Source organism: Notamacropus eugenii, chromosome 2 (genome assembly GCF_028372415.1).
Source record: "Notamacropus eugenii isolate mMacEug1 chromosome 2, mMacEug1.pri_v2, whole genome shotgun sequence".
NCBI classification, from domain to species: Eukaryota; Metazoa; Chordata; class Mammalia; order Diprotodontia; family Macropodidae; genus Notamacropus; species Notamacropus eugenii.
In genome coordinates, this window is record NC_092873.1 from 4,458,433 (window position 1) to 4,476,780 (window position 18,348).

The 18,348-nt window shown below is 37.2% G+C and overlaps 1 protein-coding gene and 1 pseudogene across 1 annotated transcript; both read right to left on the reverse strand.

The window, feature by feature from the left end:
* Positions 1-1,089: 1,089 nt before the first annotated feature.
* LOC140522064 (proline-rich nuclear receptor coactivator 1 pseudogene) lies at positions 1,090-2,098 on the reverse strand (annotated as a pseudogene).
* An 86-nt stretch (positions 2,099-2,184) lies between these two features.
* Positions 2,185-12,009, reverse strand: LOC140522065 (olfactory receptor 5B12-like; the record flags this gene model as incomplete). Its single annotated transcript, XM_072637108.1, has 3 exons — positions 2,185-2,271; positions 7,377-7,407; positions 11,090-12,009. Coding segments are annotated over 3 exons (1,038 nt in total), but the record flags the coding sequence as incomplete, so codon positions are not given.
* Positions 12,010-18,348: the final 6,339 nt, after the last annotated feature.

Below are 18,348 nucleotides of genomic sequence, written 5' to 3' on the forward strand. Positions count from 1 at the left end.
GAGAAAAACATGAAGTCTACTCTCATCACATTCCACTAAAGGAAAGAATAAAATGCACACTCATTTTGGTAGGAAAACCTATCTCACAATACAGGAAAGTGGGGGATAAAGGGATAAGCAGGGTGGGGGGGATGATGGAAGGGAGGGAATGGGGAGGAGGGTGCAATTTGAGGTCGACACTCATGGGGAGGGACAGGATCAAAGGAGAATAGAAGTAATGGGGGACAGGATAGGATGGAGGGAAATATAGTTAGTCTTATACAACACAACTATTATGGAAGTCATTTGCAAAACTACACAGATTTGGCCTATATTGAATTGCTTGCCTTCCAAAGGGAAGGGGAGGAGAAGGAGGGAGGTAAAGAAGTTGGAACTCAAAGTGTTAGGAACAACTGTTGAGTAATGTTCTTGCCACTAGGAAATAAGAAATACAGGTAAAGGGGTATAGAAAGCTATCTGGCCCTACAGGCCAAAAGAGAAGATGGAGACAAGGGCAGAGAGGGATGATAGAAGAGAGAGCAGATTGGTCACAGGGGCAATTAGAACGCTTGGTGTTTGGGGGGGAGGGGATAAAAGGGGAGAAAATTTGTAACCCAAAATTTTGTGAAAATGAATGTTAAAAGTTAAATAAATAAATTTAATATATAAAAAAAAGGAAAAAAAATAAAAATAAAAAAATAAAATAAAATAAAATGATAGTGCCACAGAGTTAAAATTTCAGCAGTTCATTTAGTAAATTGTTCACTTTTAGGTCTTCACCTTGAAATTAGATAGCTGTTTCTCCTGGAAAAGTTGTCAGAATACCTTGAACAAATGCATCAGTCATCCCTGTGCCTTAGCACACATAAAATTTTTCCATTTTGTATATACAAAACACCTGCCATTTAAGGTAGTGCAAAATGATTTCATAACAAAACTATAACATACCTCAAAGGATATGAACAATATACACATAGTATACAGTATTTACAAAATACAAAATTTGAATGACATTTTTAAAACTGTCTTTTGCACTTCTTTGATATTTGCACAAAAGGCAAATATCAGTCTCTGTACTGATTTTTCAAAGTACCCAGATACCTTGAAAAACTATGTACTTCTGTACGTAGTATGAATCTGGAGACTAAGCTTGAATTTTTTCAAATGTACTGCCATCAGCTCCTTGATTTGACTGGAATTTTCAAAAGTGCTCCCCATCCAATGACTTGGAGGTTTTGGAAGGACGATAGGAGATGGTGGATCACTAAACTTTGCCCCAGCATAATTTTCCTTGCTCAGTTCAATTTGAAAAGCTGATTTCCTCAGATTCATGTTTCTGATGTTCTCGGTATTTTTAAAAGGTTTCTTCTCCCGCTTCTGAATGATTTCCGATGAGACAGAATCCTGCCAAAAGTTATTTTCATTTCTTTTTGCAGAGTTTATGTTGGTTAGTGGTATGTTACATCTGCTTTTCTGTCTGTTAATCTTTGGTTGTTCACACAAATGTATAATGTAAACAAGTTGTCTAGGGGGATAGATAATCTTCTCAGACTTTCCCATCTTTGATTTGAAAACTTCCTTTCTGGCTGGCTGCCGGGGGCTCTGGCTTCAGGGGCACCAAGTAACAGGTTCTGCGAGTGGCAGCGGAGCTTGGCCCCTCGGCCGGTGCTCCCAGAGCAGGGCTGGGGGGGTGGGGTGGGGGTGGGGGGCGCGGGGCGCGGCAGGGGCGGGCGCAGGGGCTCTACTTGGGCTACCCCCACCCTCAAGACTCGGCCGGTGCTGCTAGTACTGGTGATAGAGGCCGGAGAGCTGTCCTGCCAGGCTGTGCAGGACCTTCTTCTTTTTTCTCTTCTAGCGAGCTGCCCGGGTTCCCGAGGGTTTCGGCTGCGGAGGCGGGATCCCTGGAGTGGGAGGCTGCGGGGTCGGACAGCGGCTGTCACCCAGAAAGTAGAAAAGGAGGTTGGGGGGCAGCACCCACTGGTCTGGGAACCCGGGAGAAGGGAGGCGGCGGGACCACAGTCATCACGGGGAAGTGTCCGAAGTAAGCCCGGAAACCTTGCGGAGCCAGGCGGCAGCCCTGGATAAACGGCTTCCCCTGCGGGACCCAGGAGACCATCATGGAGCTGGCAGGTGGCGGACAGTTAGAGGACGGAGGGAAAAGGAAAAAGGAGAAGAGAAAGACGGAAGAGAGTGGTAATTGCTGTCCTAGCGCTGGCTAAGTGAGTGCAGAACGAGCGCGCAGCATAGCTGTGGAAGGGAGAGCCTCGCGGGCGGCGGCGGTGGCGCAGCAACCTAGAAAAGACAATTCTTGAGAAGCATAATTATTAGTATATTATATACACATGTATATTGTTGATTATTACGAAAATCATAGTTCTTATCACATCAGGAACTGCCATGGAAAGAAAAGAATGCTCAACCTAAGTCAGAAGAATCAGACTTGGTGAAGGAAGAAGTGTAATCATGAGAAAATTCTGTCCCCTCTCTGAGTCTCAATGTATGTAAAATGGTATCAATAACATCTGTAGTACTTGGGTAATGGGGTTATGGTAAGGACCAAATGAGAGAATTCATGAAGAGCCATCAGTTCTATAGCAAGTATTAGGCCTTATACCTCCGATCTTAGATTGCATCTCTCTTCTTACAGTGTCATGTATCTGCCACTTCCCCTAATTCTTCTCTAACCTTCTAGTCCTCAAAGATCAATTATTTGACTCAAAGCATTTATCTTAGCTCAATTTATGTAATTATTCCCTCTTTTCATGTTGACAGAACCCTTGTTCTCAACTTGAACCTCATTTAAGTCTCAATATTGATGCCTACTTTTGAATCCTAAGATTTTGTGGATCATAACAATATGAGGGATGAAATTAATTATTTTATTTTCAATAATAATTAATGGTAAAACCTGACAAGGTGATAATCTTTTGTGGAACCTTTTATTTAACTCCTCATGGGAAAAGAAAATGTTTTACCAAATAGGTGAGACAAATGGGAAGAAAAATAGAATGATCCTTCTGGATTAGAAAGTCCCTAGGCAGAAAAGCAGCAAGTCAGCACTAGGTAGACTGCTACCTTGAGGAATCACATACTCTCTCCATGGACCTGACTGCAAAGAGAGGACTCATACAGCCTTTACAAATTCAGTTCTATCTATAATAAATAAGTAAATAAAGTACGGGGCTTGGAGTCAGGAAGGTTCATTTCTCTGAGTTGAAATCTGTCCTCAGACACTAACTGTGGGACTCTAGGTAAGTTACTTAACCGTGTTTGACTTAATTTCCTCATTGGTAAAATGAGCAAGAGAAGGAAGTAACAAAAAACTTTAACATATCTTTCAAGGAAACCCCAAATAGAATCACAAAAAATAGGGCGCGATTGAACAACAACACTCAAAGCTTTATATTCAATTCAATTCAATAAATATTTATTGAATATCTACTATGAGCCAGTCATTGTGATTGGAAAACATTGCTGGACTATACAAAAAGAGGCAAAAGATATTCCTTTCTCTCATAAAGCTTACAATCTAATGGGGAGAGAGACAATTTACAAAAAAAGTGTATGCAGGACACATAGAAAGTGATTAACAGTGGGAAGGCAATAAAGTTAAGACGGGATAAGAAAGACTTTCTAAAGAAGATTAGGGTTTTGGTGGGAAGTTAAAGGAGGCCAAGGATATCAGTAGTTGCAGCAGAAAAGTCAGTCTGCCAGGAATAAGGGACAACCAGATATAATCTTTGGAACTAAATAATGGAGTGTCTCATTTGTGAAAGAGTCAAGGGACCAGTGACAATGGATCAAAGAGGATACGTGGGGAATAACATGTAAGAAAATAGGAAAGATTGATAGGAGTTGGATTATGAGGGACTTTGAATGCCAAACTACGCATTTCAATTTTCCTCTTGGTGGAAATTGGAAGCCATTGGATTTTATTGAATGTCAGAGGAATGTTCAGACTTCCATTTTAGGAAAAACACTATAATAGCTATAGATGGAATGACATGAAGATTTACTTGAGGTAGAGGACATCCTGAGAAGAAAAGGAAAGGGGTGGTCTAGGAGTTGGTTTATTTGGGCATGAAACTAGAATGAATCCGTCTCCCGTATTAGAAGGGTGCTGTGCAAAAAGTTACCAAAGCAGCAGGGGCTAAAGTGTGTCCTAAAGAGTTCCCCCTCTCCACGGTCCTGACTGGTCAACCAGGAAAGCAATGGTTAGCATGATGTCATGAGGGTGGTATAATGGCGGGGCCTACATACAGCTGCATAGTGATCATAGCCCATTACAGCAAGAAGATAACTTTCTACAGTAGCTAAGCCAATAAAGAAGAACTTGGCGGAGCCAAGATGACAGAGTGAAAGCAACTACTCACCTAAGCACTTAGACAAATTCCCTCAGATACCTCTAAAAAGAGAATTTGACCAAATTTTGGAGGTACATATTCCAATAGGAGACAGAATGTGGCAGTTTCACAGCCCAGGACAGAGTGGAAGACCAGGGGGATGAATCTGTTCCATGAAAATGGAGGAGCATAAGGCACAGCGTCTCTCTCTTTCATCTATTCCATCCACTGGTGTCATCTACAATAACCCTTACTCTCTCTTTTAACTTCATGTTAGATGAAAAAGTGGGTGCTTTCCTTGACAATATCAGCTTCTTCATTTTTATTCCCCATTGAATCACCTCTTCTAACTTCTAAGAACAATTTTGTTGTGGATGTTCACTCACTTTTCAGTCTATCTGTCTCTAACCTTACAAGACCCCAAGTCGAGTTTTCTTGGCAGAGACTCTGGAGTTGTTTGCCATTTCCTTCTCCAACTCATTTTACAGATGAGGAAACTGAGGCAAGCAGAGTAAGGTGATTTCCACAGAGTTACAAAGCGAGTGAGTATATGAAGCCATATTTCAATTCTAGGTCTGGTGATCTATCCATTGTACAACCTAGCTGCCCCACAAAACAATAACAAACACCAGCACTGACACAGCATGATAATATTTTCAATTACTTTTGAAATATTAACTAATTTTATCTCCACAATAATGATGGGAGGTAAATTTTGCTATCACATCCATTTTTCTAAGGCAGAAACTGAAGCAGTCAAAGTTTGAATGATTCAAGGTTCAACACTAAATAAATGTCTGAAACCAAATTCGAAGTCTGGTCTTCCTGAGTACACGTTACACAAAGTCAGGCAGGACATGTGCATGCCTCCAGGAATTTGTGTAACAGTAATTCCCTATATTTTATTTGTATTCCCTCTGTTTCCACTTCCTCCTTCTCTACGATCTAAAATAAATCCCTGACTTCCACATGTTTTGAAAAAGGATTTTCCTTAAGAAAATGCACCTCCAGGGCAATTACCTAATATTCCTAAAGCACAGATCTGCTTTGTCAATATAATGCTCCAGGCCCTTCCCCTTCACTAGATACTCACTGCTTCCAAAGTCTGTGTTTGGGGTGGTGGTGGTGGTGGTGTTTGGGGGAGGTGATTGGCATTCCAATCCTTTTACCATTTCTCTCTACTTTATCTTTCCAGATGGATTTCACATTTTTCCACCCCAGTATTGTACATTCCCGAAACAATGATTTCATATAGATATATGAATCCCTCATCTTCAAATGAGCTCAAATGCTCTGTTTCCTTGACATTTGCTCTGAGAATGCTGGATGGCCTTAAATATTGAAATTATGTATCGACACCTGAACTTAAACATTTCCTGTTCCTCCCACTTGAATGTTAATGGCCCCACTTGAATGATTATTTCCTTGTAATAGTTGTTTCATTGACTTATTTCTGCACAGTTTGCTCCCAGTGGAGTGTAAGGTCTTTAATGGGAGGAATTATTTTGTTGTTTTATTCATTAATGTATCATCAGGGGCTAACATATTGCCTGGCACATAGTGGACACCTAATAAATACTCATTAAAACGAGCTATTTGAATGAATTTAATGGAATACACAAAAGGCATTAAATAGGGATCTCTGGCAAACAATAATGAAGTTTAAGAATGAAATCCAAAAGTTCTCATAGGATCCCCTAGATATAGAGCCAGAAATGTGAGAGTTCCTCTAGTGCTGGCAGGGGAAGCTGTGGCTCTGTAGGTCCTCCAGTGTAGCTCTTTGAATCCAAATGTCACAAAGCAAATCTTTGGGAATATTTTCTATGAAATTTGGGTTCAATGCAAGGGCCACATATGAGGACAAAAAGGTTCAAATGTGAACTCAAAGCCACAGGCTTCCCATCCCTTATTCTAGCTTAATCTCTTCATTTTAAAAACTACGTAACTTGGGCACAGACAGACTAAAATATTTGTCTAAGATCTAATGGCAGAACCAGTGTTTGAACGCCAGTACTCTAGTTCCTAATTCTTCACTCCTTAGGGAAGTCTGCTCTTGTGGAAATGCTAGTGGGTTTTGAGTTGGGAGAACTTGATTATATCCCTGCTACAACCACTAATTTACTCTCTTACTTTAGGCAAGCCCTTTTCTCACATTCTCAGAACCTTGGTGACTTCAGCAGTAAAACTGATAATTGACAAATCTTTTTCTGAATCAGTTCTATAGTCCACTGCTTTTCAGTTGGTTTGCTTGTACATTGTCAGAGAGTAACATGATGCTATAATGGAAAAATAAGGTGAAGTCTAGAAGAACTGAATTCCAATCCTGTCCCAGATGCTTAGGAACTATATATGAGCCTGCAATGCATTCAATCTCTCTCTACAAATCTACAAAATGTGGATGGTAATAAAAACCATCTCAAAATGGTTGTGTCAACGATAAAATGATTTCTTAAAAATTTAAGTTAGTTGGCCAAGATTAAAGTGCCAAATAATTACTATCTGGTTAATTACCATGATAAGCAAGAAATGATGCCTTGAAACTACCGTCACTTTGAAAAGAAGAACATTCTTTTACTTTTATGTGCAATTATCTGAGCAAATATCTCACTAGAGTTCTGATATCCAAGATTTCTCTGGTGACAAGACTCGAAGTAGAAGAACTGACCTAGCATCTTCACAAAATATCTTCAATGAGAACTCTAATACAGACAAGAAACAAGAGGAAAATACTAGGAGAAGATTTTCCCACTGTCTGAAGGTAATATTCAGTCTGTGAAAGCCTAAGAACACATTGGAAACAGTCTAGACCTTATCTCCTCCTACTTTATTGTAAGAAGTGAGTCATTTTTGACAGTAGTTATTTCGGGGTGGTTTCTAATCAAATGAAGTTGCAATGCAGACATGACAAACACTTTATCTCACTCCTCCTTTGAACTAAAGAGATGAAGGAACAATATCTTTCTCTCCATTAGGATCTTTAGAAGGTAATCTCTCAAACACTCGTGGCCCAGTTGTCTCCTGTGGACCAAGGCAGCAGAATGTTTCCCCTTTTACCCCGAAACCAGGAGACAATGCACTTTTTTCTTCCAACATCTGATTCTGTGATCTACAATTTTTAGAAACTCAAGAAGTCTTGATGTTTTCTCAAAAATTCAGCATTTCTTGGAGGACAATTTTTGAATTTTTTAAAATACTAAAACCTGTATATATTAACTATATACAAATACTTCTTTTTCTTTTGATTTTGTATGTGACTTGAATTGTATATCTCGGTAAAGCATGATATTAGAATTGCAATGTAGAAAGTCTATCTGTGTATTTCTCTGTGTGTGTATGTGTGTGCATATACATATATATGTACACATATAAATGTATATGTACATATATATGGTTGCACTACAAATGTTATAGATTTCAGTTCTTTCTCTGGATACAAAAATCATCTTTCTTCATGTGGACTTTATATTTATTTTAGGTATTTATTATAGTGAAAATTACTTATTCGTTCAAAGTCATTCTTATAACAATATTGCTATTACTGTATGCCATATTCTCTTGGTTCTGCCTGTTTTTCTCTTCCATATTTCATGCTTTCTGAAAAAAACTATAGATATCTCTGGGGAACAGGAAAAAGAGAAATTAGGTATGAAATGCTGGTCTGTCATAGGCAAGGTGAACGGAGTCTGGTGACTCACTTTCATTCAGTCTCTCTGGATAAAGAGACCCACGACTAAGAGGGATATTGCAAATCAAGCTCCACAGAGGGCTGAACAACTGTTCATATCGGGGTTTCACAATATAAAAAAGAATTTGACGAATTAAAGCTCATGCAAAAGGAAGGCAAGCAGTGTAGTGGAGGGCCTATAGTCCATTTGTTAAAAATTTTTTTTAACAGAATTGGGCATTTTTAACAAGGAGAACACAAGCATTGTTGAGGGAAGATGATCATTGACTGAGGATCTGAGGATCAATCAGATGTAGAATAAATACTCATTGTGTAGTTTGAGCCTGGAGTTGACAACTAAGAATAAGGGAGGAAATAAGAAATAAGGAAAGAAAAAGGGAAGAAAGTGGCAAATTTCGTTTTGGTATCACAAAAAATTCTTTCTATTAATAATGGCAAAAAGGAAATGAGAGACTTGAGAGACAATGGTTTTCCCATCCTTGAGATTCTTCATAGAGAAGCTGGATGATATCTTCTCAATAATTTCACACTAAACATGACTTTTTAAAATGTATTAGACTATGTCTCAATGGAGTTAAATGTAACACGAAAAACCAATATAAATAAAACCAATCCAAAGACCCTGCTTCCACATTTTGTTGATCTATGATTCTAATAGTAATAGTGAATATATTAAAGGTAACTATGAAGAAAATGTGAAGAAAATTTCTACATGTTTTGCATAAACGCCTATCCAGCTACATTAAAACCTTTTTTATTATCCAAAAACATGAAACTTTGTGACATAAATAATAGAGGATGGGTCTACATGCAAACTAAGGTGATAAAAATAAACATTTATAAAGTACTTTTTGCCACGTGAAATTTAAGCAAAAAAGGAAATAGACTCGTGTTGCTCCAAGCAATATAAAAATTTATTTTATTTTTTTTGAGGGGGGAGTGATTCTGTTATGTATTGATATCTTTTTGAAAAAGAAAAATGAAAAGGGAGGTGATGAGAAGTACACTGGGTGGGCGGGAGGGGAGGAGTGATGGAGAGGGAGACCGAGAGGATAATTAGGAAAAGTCATCACACAAACTTGGATGGAAAGATCAGGTGGCACTTGAACACCCCACCTCCGATTTGCACTGATCAAAGGAGGGAAGAATACAAATGTACATTTACACAGAGTTGACTACAGAAATACATTTCACTCAAAAGAGAAATGGGAGGAAAAAGGGAGAAGGGGCATTAGAGGAAGGATATAATAAGGGAAGGATTAGTTCTAAGCAAAACATATTAAGAATGTACAAAATTATTTAGAGGTCTTTTTTGTAGTGGCAAAGAATTGGAAACTCTGTTTGTGTCTTGGTTGGTTGGTTGGTTGGTTGTTGCCCTTTGTTCTTGAAGAGGACCAAAAGGCATCGCTATGCTAAAGTCAAGTTTCAACGTGTCCCACTGTGGCTGATCAGACCAATATGAGCTCAAGAGGCTCAACCACAGGTCGGGAACAAATAGTGCATAGGAGTATAAAGTTTTATTAACAGGGGTATATTAACTGGCAAAATAAGTCTCAGTGAGTATCTCAGTTTCTAGCCAAAGACCTCAAGCAAAAAGACAGCTCCCCTGCTATAGGTTTTGGGAAATACAGGAGAAAGTACAGAAGAGGGTAGGTGCTATGCGGGAATTAAGGGCAATATGATTGGATCCATGGCTGAGGCATGGGGAATATCGTAAGTGGCTAAAAACTTTTAATAAGGGACTAGCAACAAACTCTTCCTTCTCTCCTGAGACTAAGAAATGCTCCTTGTTTGAAAGGACTTGAAAGGACAAATATAAGGGATGAGACTTTTCAGGATCAAAATCAGACATCCTTATAGGATAGCTGAATAGTATAAAGATATTAGGCAAGACTCCAGCCTAGCAAACCACATCCCCCAATGTTAGCAGAATTTTTTCAGACAAGAATAGAGCAGTAATTAGCAAGGGGACTAGATTTCCAAACTGAACTCATTAGAGATCACCTGAACTATTAAGGACAAAATCAATTAACCACAAATAAGATCAGTAAAAATGATTCAAAGTAATTTTAAACTTCTCATATTGGATTGTAACCATGTTTAATTACTTTTATTTAATTGGTTTATTTGTCTCATCTTTAATCAGTCACTTCCATGACTTTTAAATTTTCTCCCTCTCCCTTCCCCCTCAATTTCTGAGACTGCATGCAATCGTATGCGGGTTCTCTACATACATTCTTGTTAAACACATTTTCACATTAATCATGTTACATACATGAATTAAAATGAATGGAAGAAATCATGAGAAAAAGCAAAACAAAACATACCATGTGTAATTAATTAAATCTCTCTGTCTGCTTCCTCACTTCCTGAAACTCACAAAAAATAGCAGTTGAAAAAATGAATAGACCATTTGTTAAACTTCTAAAACTAATCCTCAATAAAGGGATGCAGTTGTGAAAATCTTTCCAGACTGCTAAAATTTGCCAAAATTACAAATCACTTAATCAAATGAAGGAAAGCAACACTTGAACCTGAGTCCCAGGTTCTGGATTAAGAGGGAGGATTCAAATTGCCTGATCCATGTGAGAAATGGCATGTAGGGCATAGGGAATTTTTTTTTGTAAATGTTGTTATTCAGTCCTACAGTCTTTTTCCTTTCTTCATTACCCCACTGACCATAGTTCTCCAGGTCCTTCTATTCTCCACTATTTCCCACAGGTTGTCCAACTTCATGGTCAATGCTTCTAAGATTCTATCTGTTCATCTCATTCCCTGCTGTCCCCATTTACTCTTTCCTTCAATCTTTCTTGACATCCTGGTCTTTTACAATGAGTCCCGCATTCTCAATATGTGGCAAAAGTTTTTAAGTTTTAAGGGTGTGTGTGTGTGTGTGTGTGTGTGTGCGTGTGTGTGTGTGTGCATGCAGTGGACTTTAAAAACAAAAGTGGAACAGAAAAAAACTAAAAATTATTTTTTAAAATTTAAATCAATCTAAATTAAATTTTAATCTAAATTAAAATTTAAAATTAATTTTTAAAAAATTAATAAAAAAGAAAAAAATTATTATTTTCTCCCATCCATAAGTTTCTTGAAGGCACTTTTGACTTCTCTGTTCCTCAGGCTATAGACCAGAGGATTTAACATGGGGATTACCATAGTATAGAACACTGATGCAATTTTATCTGTGTCCATGGAATGACTAGAGCTGGGTTGTAAGTACATGAAGGTTGCTGATCCATAGAAGAGGGATACAGCTGTGAGATGAGATGCACAGGCGGAAAAGGTTTTCTGCCGGCCCCCAGCTGATTGCATCCTCAAGATGATGATAAAGATGGATAAATAGGATATCAAAATGACGAAAATGGTAAATAAGGCAGTAAGCAATATAATGAAGAAGACAACCATTTCATTTATGTCTATGTCGGAGCAGGACAGAGCCATGACTGGTGCAATATCACAGAAAAAGTGATGGATTACAGTAGACTTACAGAAGTGGAGGCTGAAAACGTTTCCTGTGTGAACGGAAGAAGTAAGAAAACCACAGAGGTAGCTCCCAAAAGCCAAACGGGCACAGATACTGGAGGTCATGAAGGTGGGGTAATGGAGGGGCTGACATACAGCTATGTAATGATCATAGGCCATTACAGCTAGAAGATAACTTTCAACAGTCCCTAAAGCCATAAAGAAGAATAACTGTGCAGCACATCCATTGTAGGAAATAATTTTGTCCCCTGGGAAGAAACCAGCCTTTACCTTTGGAGTAACAGATGAGGAGTAGCCAATATCTACCAAAGAGAGACTGCTGAGGAAAAAGTACATGGGGGTGTGAAGACGGGCATCCCACGAAATAAGGGCTATCATCCCCACATTCCCCACCAGTGTAATGAGGTAGATGATGGTAAAAACTATGAAGACAGGCACCTGAAACTCAGAGACATCTGTTAGCCCCACAAGGATGAATTCCTTCACCTCTGACCCATTTTCTATGAAGTACTCCAAAGATTTTAGTGCATTTAGGGTTAGGGTTAGGGTTAGGAAAGAAAAAAAAATAAGTTGTGACAATAATCAATATTTTATCTAAGTAATGCAGTCATAAATTTTATTAAAACATGAAATTTTGAGTTACTTGCATGGCAATTTTGTGTAGGTTAAACTTGACACGAGAATACCAATGCTACCATTAGGATTTTCTGTTATTTGTTTTCAGTTTTCTGCAGTCACTTTCATATACTTTGAACTTTCTTTCCCTCCTTCTCCCTTCCTTCCCACCGTCCTGCTCCCTCCTACCCTGAGAGGGCATGCACTCTTCTATAGGTTCTACCCAGACATTCTTATTAAATACATTTTCGACTTAGTCATGTTGCATAGAAGAATTAAAATGAATGGGAGAAAACATGAAAACAAAACAAAAGAAAACACAACATAAGGAAAAATGGCCTCCTTCATTCTATGATGCATTTCCATAGTTCTTTCTCTGGATGTGGAAGGCATTTTGCCTCAAGAGCCCATTGGGAATTTTTTAGGTCCTTGCATTGCTATGAAGGGCTAAGTCTACCAGAAAAATTCCTCACACACTGTGGTTGTTGCTGTGGAAAAATTTCTCCAGGTTCTGCTCCTTTCACTAAGCATCAGTTCATATAGTTCCTTCCAGACCTCCCTGAAGTCCTCCTGTTCATCATTTCTTATAGCACAATAATATCCCATTGAATTCACACACCACAACTTGTTCACCCATTTCCCATCGATGGGCATCCCCTCAATTTCCAGTTCTTGGTCACCACAAAGAGAGCAGTTATATGTATTTTTGTACATGTGGAACCCTTTCCTATCTTTATAATCTTTTCGGGATACAGTCCTAGTAGCAGTATTGCTGGTTTAAAGGGTATGGATATTTTTGTAGCCCTTTGGGCATAGTTCCAAATTGCTCTCCAGAATGTTTGGATCAGCTCACAGCTCCACCAACAATGAACTAGTGTTCAAACTCTCCCAAATCTTTTCTGACATTTAACATCTTGCTATTTTATCGTGCTAGTCAATCTGATAGGTGTGATGTTGTACATCAGAGCTGTTATGAATTGCATTTCTCTAATCAATAGTGATTTAGAGCACTTTTTGTGACTATAGATAGCTTTATTTTTTCCTCTGAAAACCCTCTGTTCATATCTCCGACCATTTATCAATTGGGGAATGACTAGTATTCTTGGGTACTTAATTCAGTTCTCGATATCGTTTAGAAATGATGCCTCTTTCACAGATATTATTTGCAAAAATTCTTTCCCAGTTTTCTGCTTCCCTCCTAATCTTGATTGCACTGAGTTTGTGCAAAAACGTTTCAATTTAATGTAATCAAAATTATCCATTTTGCATTTCACAATGTTCTTTACCTCGTCTCCAGTCAAAAATTTCTCCATTCTCCACAAATCTCACAAATACACTATTTCTTGCTCTCTTAATTTGTTTATAATATTAATCTTTATACCTAGATCATGTATGCAGTTGGACTTGATTCTTGTGTATGGTGCCAGGTATTTGTCTATGGCCAGTTTCTCCCACAGTATTATCCAGTTTTCCCAGCAATTTTTGTCAAACAGTGAGTTTTTATATCAGAAGCTGGGAACTTGGATTTATCAAAGATATTGAGATATTCATTGATGATTGTATCTTGAGTACCTAACCTATTCCACTGGTCTGACCTTCTGTTTTGAGCCAGTGCTAACTGGTTTTGGTAATTGCTGATTAATAATACAATTTGAGATCGGGTAGGACTAGGCCACCTTCCCTACATTTTCTTTTCATTATTTCCCTTGAAATACTTGACCTTTTCTTCTACCAGATGAATTTTGATATTCTTTTTTTCTAGCTCAAGAAAATAATTATCTGGTAGTTTGAATTGGTATGGTACTGAATAGCTAAATTAATTTAACTAGAATTGTCAATTTTATTATATTAGCTTCATCTGCCCTCGAACAACTGATGTTTTCCAACTTACTTAGATCTGACTTCATTTGTGTGAGAAGTGTTTTGTAATTTTGTTTATATACTCCCCGAGTTTGTTTTGGTAGGTAGATTCTCAGATATTTTATAGTGTCTACTGGAGCTTCAAAAGGAATTTCTCTTTCTGTCTCTTGCTGTTGGACTTGGTTAGTAATTTATCGAAATGCAGATGACTTTTGTGGGGGTTTTTTGTAACCTGCAACTTTGCCAAAGTTGTTTATTATCTCAAGTGGTTTTTTTATTTGATGCTTTGGGATCCTCTAAGTATATCATCTTATCATTTACAAAGAGTGATAACTTAGTTGGTTCTTTGCCTGTTCTTATTCTTCAATTTCTATTTCTTCTCTTATTGCAAAAGCTAACATTTCCAGTATCATTTTGAATAAGAGTGGTGACAATGGACATCCTTGTTTCACCCCGATCTTATTGGGAATTCATCAAGCTTACCCCCATTATATGTAATGCTTGCTGACAGTTTTAGGTAGATAGTGCTTATTATTTTATGGAAGACTCTATGTATTCCTATGGTCTGTAGTGTTTTCAGAAGGAATAGGGGTTGTATTTTGTTATCATGTGTTTGGGTTTGTCAAACATTGTCAAATATTTGTCAAAATATTGTTTTGTCAACAACATTTTTCTGCATCTGTTGAGATAATCATATAGTTTCTGTTAGTTTGGTGTTGATGTGATCACTAATGCTGCTACTTTTCCTAATATTGAACCAGCCCTGCATTCCTGATATAAATCCTACCTGATCATAATGTATTATTCTCGTGTTAAGTTCCTGTATTGTTTTGTGTAATATCTTATTTAAAAATTTTACATCTATATTCATACAGAAATTGGTCTATAATTTCCTTTGTCTGTTTGGCACTTCCTGGTTTAGGTATGAAAAACATATTTGTATCATAACAAGAATTAGGTAGGACTCCTTTTTCAGCGATTTTCCCAAATTGTCTATATAGTTTTAGAATTAACTGTTTTTTAAATGTTAGGTAGAATTCACTTGTTAGTCCATGTGGCCCTGTAGATTTCTCCTAAGGAGTACATTGATGGCTTGTTCAATTTCTTTTTCTGAGATGGAGTTAGTTAAGTATTCAACTACTTCTTCTCTTAATCTGTGAAATATATATATATATATGTATATATTAGATAGATACATATATAGATAGATAGATATTAGATAGATACATATATAGATATATATGATATTCATCCATCTCATTTAGATTGTCAAATTTATGGGCATACAGTTGGGAAAAGTAATTTCTAATTTTTGTTTTAATATCTTAAAGTACTTTCTAATTTTTGTTTTAATATCTTCCTCATTGAAGGTGAGTTCACACTGTCATTTTTGATAGTGGTAATTTGGTTTTATTTCTTTTTTAAATCAAAGTGACCAAAGCTTTATGAATTTTATGGGTTTGTTCATAAAAGGAACCCTTTGTTTTTTGTATTAGTTCAATACTTTTCTCAATTTCAGTTTTGCTAATCTCTCCTTTGGTTTTCATTATTTCTAATTTGGTATTTGCTTGAGGATTTTCAGTTTGTACTTTGTCTGGCTTTTACAGCTGCATGACCAAATAATTGATCTCCTCTTTCTCTACTTTATTCATATAGGCATTCAATGATATAAAACTTCCCCTAAGAACTGCTTTTTCTGTATCCCATAAGTTTTGGTATGTTGTCTCATTATTGTCATTCCCTTGAATGTACTTCTTCATTCTTTCTATGATTTGTTGTTTAGCATTAGGTTGCTTAATTTCCAATTAATTTTGGTTCATCATTCCATGGCCTTTTATTACATATGATTTTCATTGCATTATGATCTGAAAAGGATGCATTGACTATCTCAGCCTTTCTGCACTGGATTTTTTGACCTAGTAAATGGTCAGTTTTTATATATGTGCCTTATATCGCTGAGAAAAATGTATATTCTTTTCTACCCCATTCAGTTTTTCCAGAGATCTATCATATCTACCTTATTCAGATTTTTATTCACTTCCTTAATTTCTTTCTTGCTTTTTGAGATTAGATTTATGAAGTTCAGAAAGGGGGAGATTGAGGTCCCCCACTAGTATAATTTTGCTGTCTATTTCTTCCTGTAAATCTCTTAACTTCTCCTCCAAAATTTTCGATGCCATACCACTTGGGGCATATATGTTTAGTAATAATATTTCTTCATTGTCTATGGGGCTTCTTAGTAGGATATAGTTTTCTTCTTTATCTCCTTTGATTAGATCAATTTCTCCTTTTGCTTTGTCTGACATTAGGATTTCTACCCCTGCTTGTTTTACATCAGCTGAATCACAATATACTCTGCTCCAGCCTTTTACCTTTACCCTGTATGTATCTCCCCATTTCAAATTTGTTTCTTGTAAACAACATATTGTTGGATTGTGGTTGTTAATTCATTCTGCTATCCGCCTACGTTTTATATGAGAATTCAACCCACTCGCATTCACAGCTATGATTACCATTTGAGTCTTTCCCTCCATCCTCTTTCTCCCCATTTATTCTTTTAGTTCTTCCATCTGCCTTTCTCTCCACAATAGATTCTTAATTTTTGACCACCATCTCCCTCAGTCTTCCCCTCCTTTTTTTCAGCTTCCTTCCCTTTTACTCCCCTTTTCTCTTACTACGTCTTCCCTCTCTTTTATCCTCCCTTCCCTTTTCTATCTCCTTTCCCCTCCTACTACCTATCGACCTATTTAGATTTCTATTCTTAACTGAGTTTGTAGTTCCCTCCTTAAAACAAATCAGATGAGTGAATCTCAAATTGTGCTCATCTCCTCTTTCCCTCTATTGTGATGTGTATTTATGCCTTTTGCTGTAATGCAAATTATTTTTTTCTGCATTATCCTTTTCATATCTCCAGTTACATTCCTTCACAACATTAAGCCACATTTTTACCATCACATTTAATTTATACCTGCTCACTTTATGTAGATTTATTTCAAAAATCATGATAAATATAAAATTATCAAGATGAACAAGTATCATTTTCCCCTATAGGGATATAAATAGTTTGCCCATTTTGAATTACAAGTTTTTTTAAAAATTTTCCCAGTTTACCTTTTTATGCCTCACTTGAAACTTGTGTTTGAAGATCCAGTTTTCTATTGAGCTCTGGCCTTTTCATCAGGAAGGTCTGGAAATTCCTGATTTCATTGAATGCCTATCCCCTTGCCTGAAATATTATTCTCAAGTTTACTTGATACTTTTAGTAGTTGTAGTCTTAGCTCTTGGTTGTAGTCTTAGCTCTTTTGCCTTACAGAATATCATATTCCAATCCTTCAAATCTTTTAATGTAGAAGATGCAAGGTCCTATGTGATCCTTATTGTAATTCTGCAACTTTTGAATTGTTTCTTTCTGGCTGCCTGTGGTATTTTCTCCTTCACTTGATAGTTCTGGAATTTGGCAACAATTTTGCATGGTATTTTCAGTTTGAGATCCAATTCAGGAGGTGAACAGTGGATTCTTTCAGTGATTAATTTGTCCTCTGGATCCAGGACCCGTGGGCAATTTTCCTTGATAAATTCTTGGAAGATATTGTCCAGGATCCTTTTTATCATAGCTTTCTGGTAGACCAATAATTTTCAGATTTTCTCTCCTGGATATTTTTTCAGGTCAGTAGTTTTTCCAATGAGATAGTTTATATGTTCTTCTCTCTTTTCATTCTTTAAATTCTGTTTAACTGATTCTTGTTGTCTCATAGAGCCATTAGTATCAACTTGCACAATTTTGATTTTTAACAAAATGTTTTCTTCAGTTAACTTTTGCATTTCCTTACCTATCTGTCCAACTGATTCTTGCAAGGAGTTATTTTCTCCAGTTTGTCCAATTTTCCTTTTAAATTCTTCTGTGATTTCTTTTTCTATATATTTTCTATATATTTTTAAATCATTGGCCAGTTTTTCTTCTACTTCCCTAATTTGGCTTTTAAACTCCTTCTTGGGCTCTTCTAAGAATGCTCTGTGGGCTTGAGACTATTTCATCTTCCCTTCTGAACTTTCTGATGGCAGTACAGTCTCTATGCTGACCTCTTGGGTACTCATCTTTTGGTCCTTGTCCCTATAGAAATATTATATGGTTTGATCTTTTCTGATTTGCTTCTTGCTTATGATAATCACCCTTTTCCTGGCTTTTAAAGTGGGTCTCTGCTTCTGGGACATAGGGGGCTCTGTCCCACGGTTCTTGTGAATAGAATTTGAGGCTTTGTGTATTTTGACCTCTATTTCTGTCAGGCAAAAGATAGAATGCTGTAGCTTACCTGGTGTTAAGCTGGCTGGTGTGCTAAAACAAAGGTCAGGTGAAGTTTTTCTGAGTTTCCCAGAGTTACC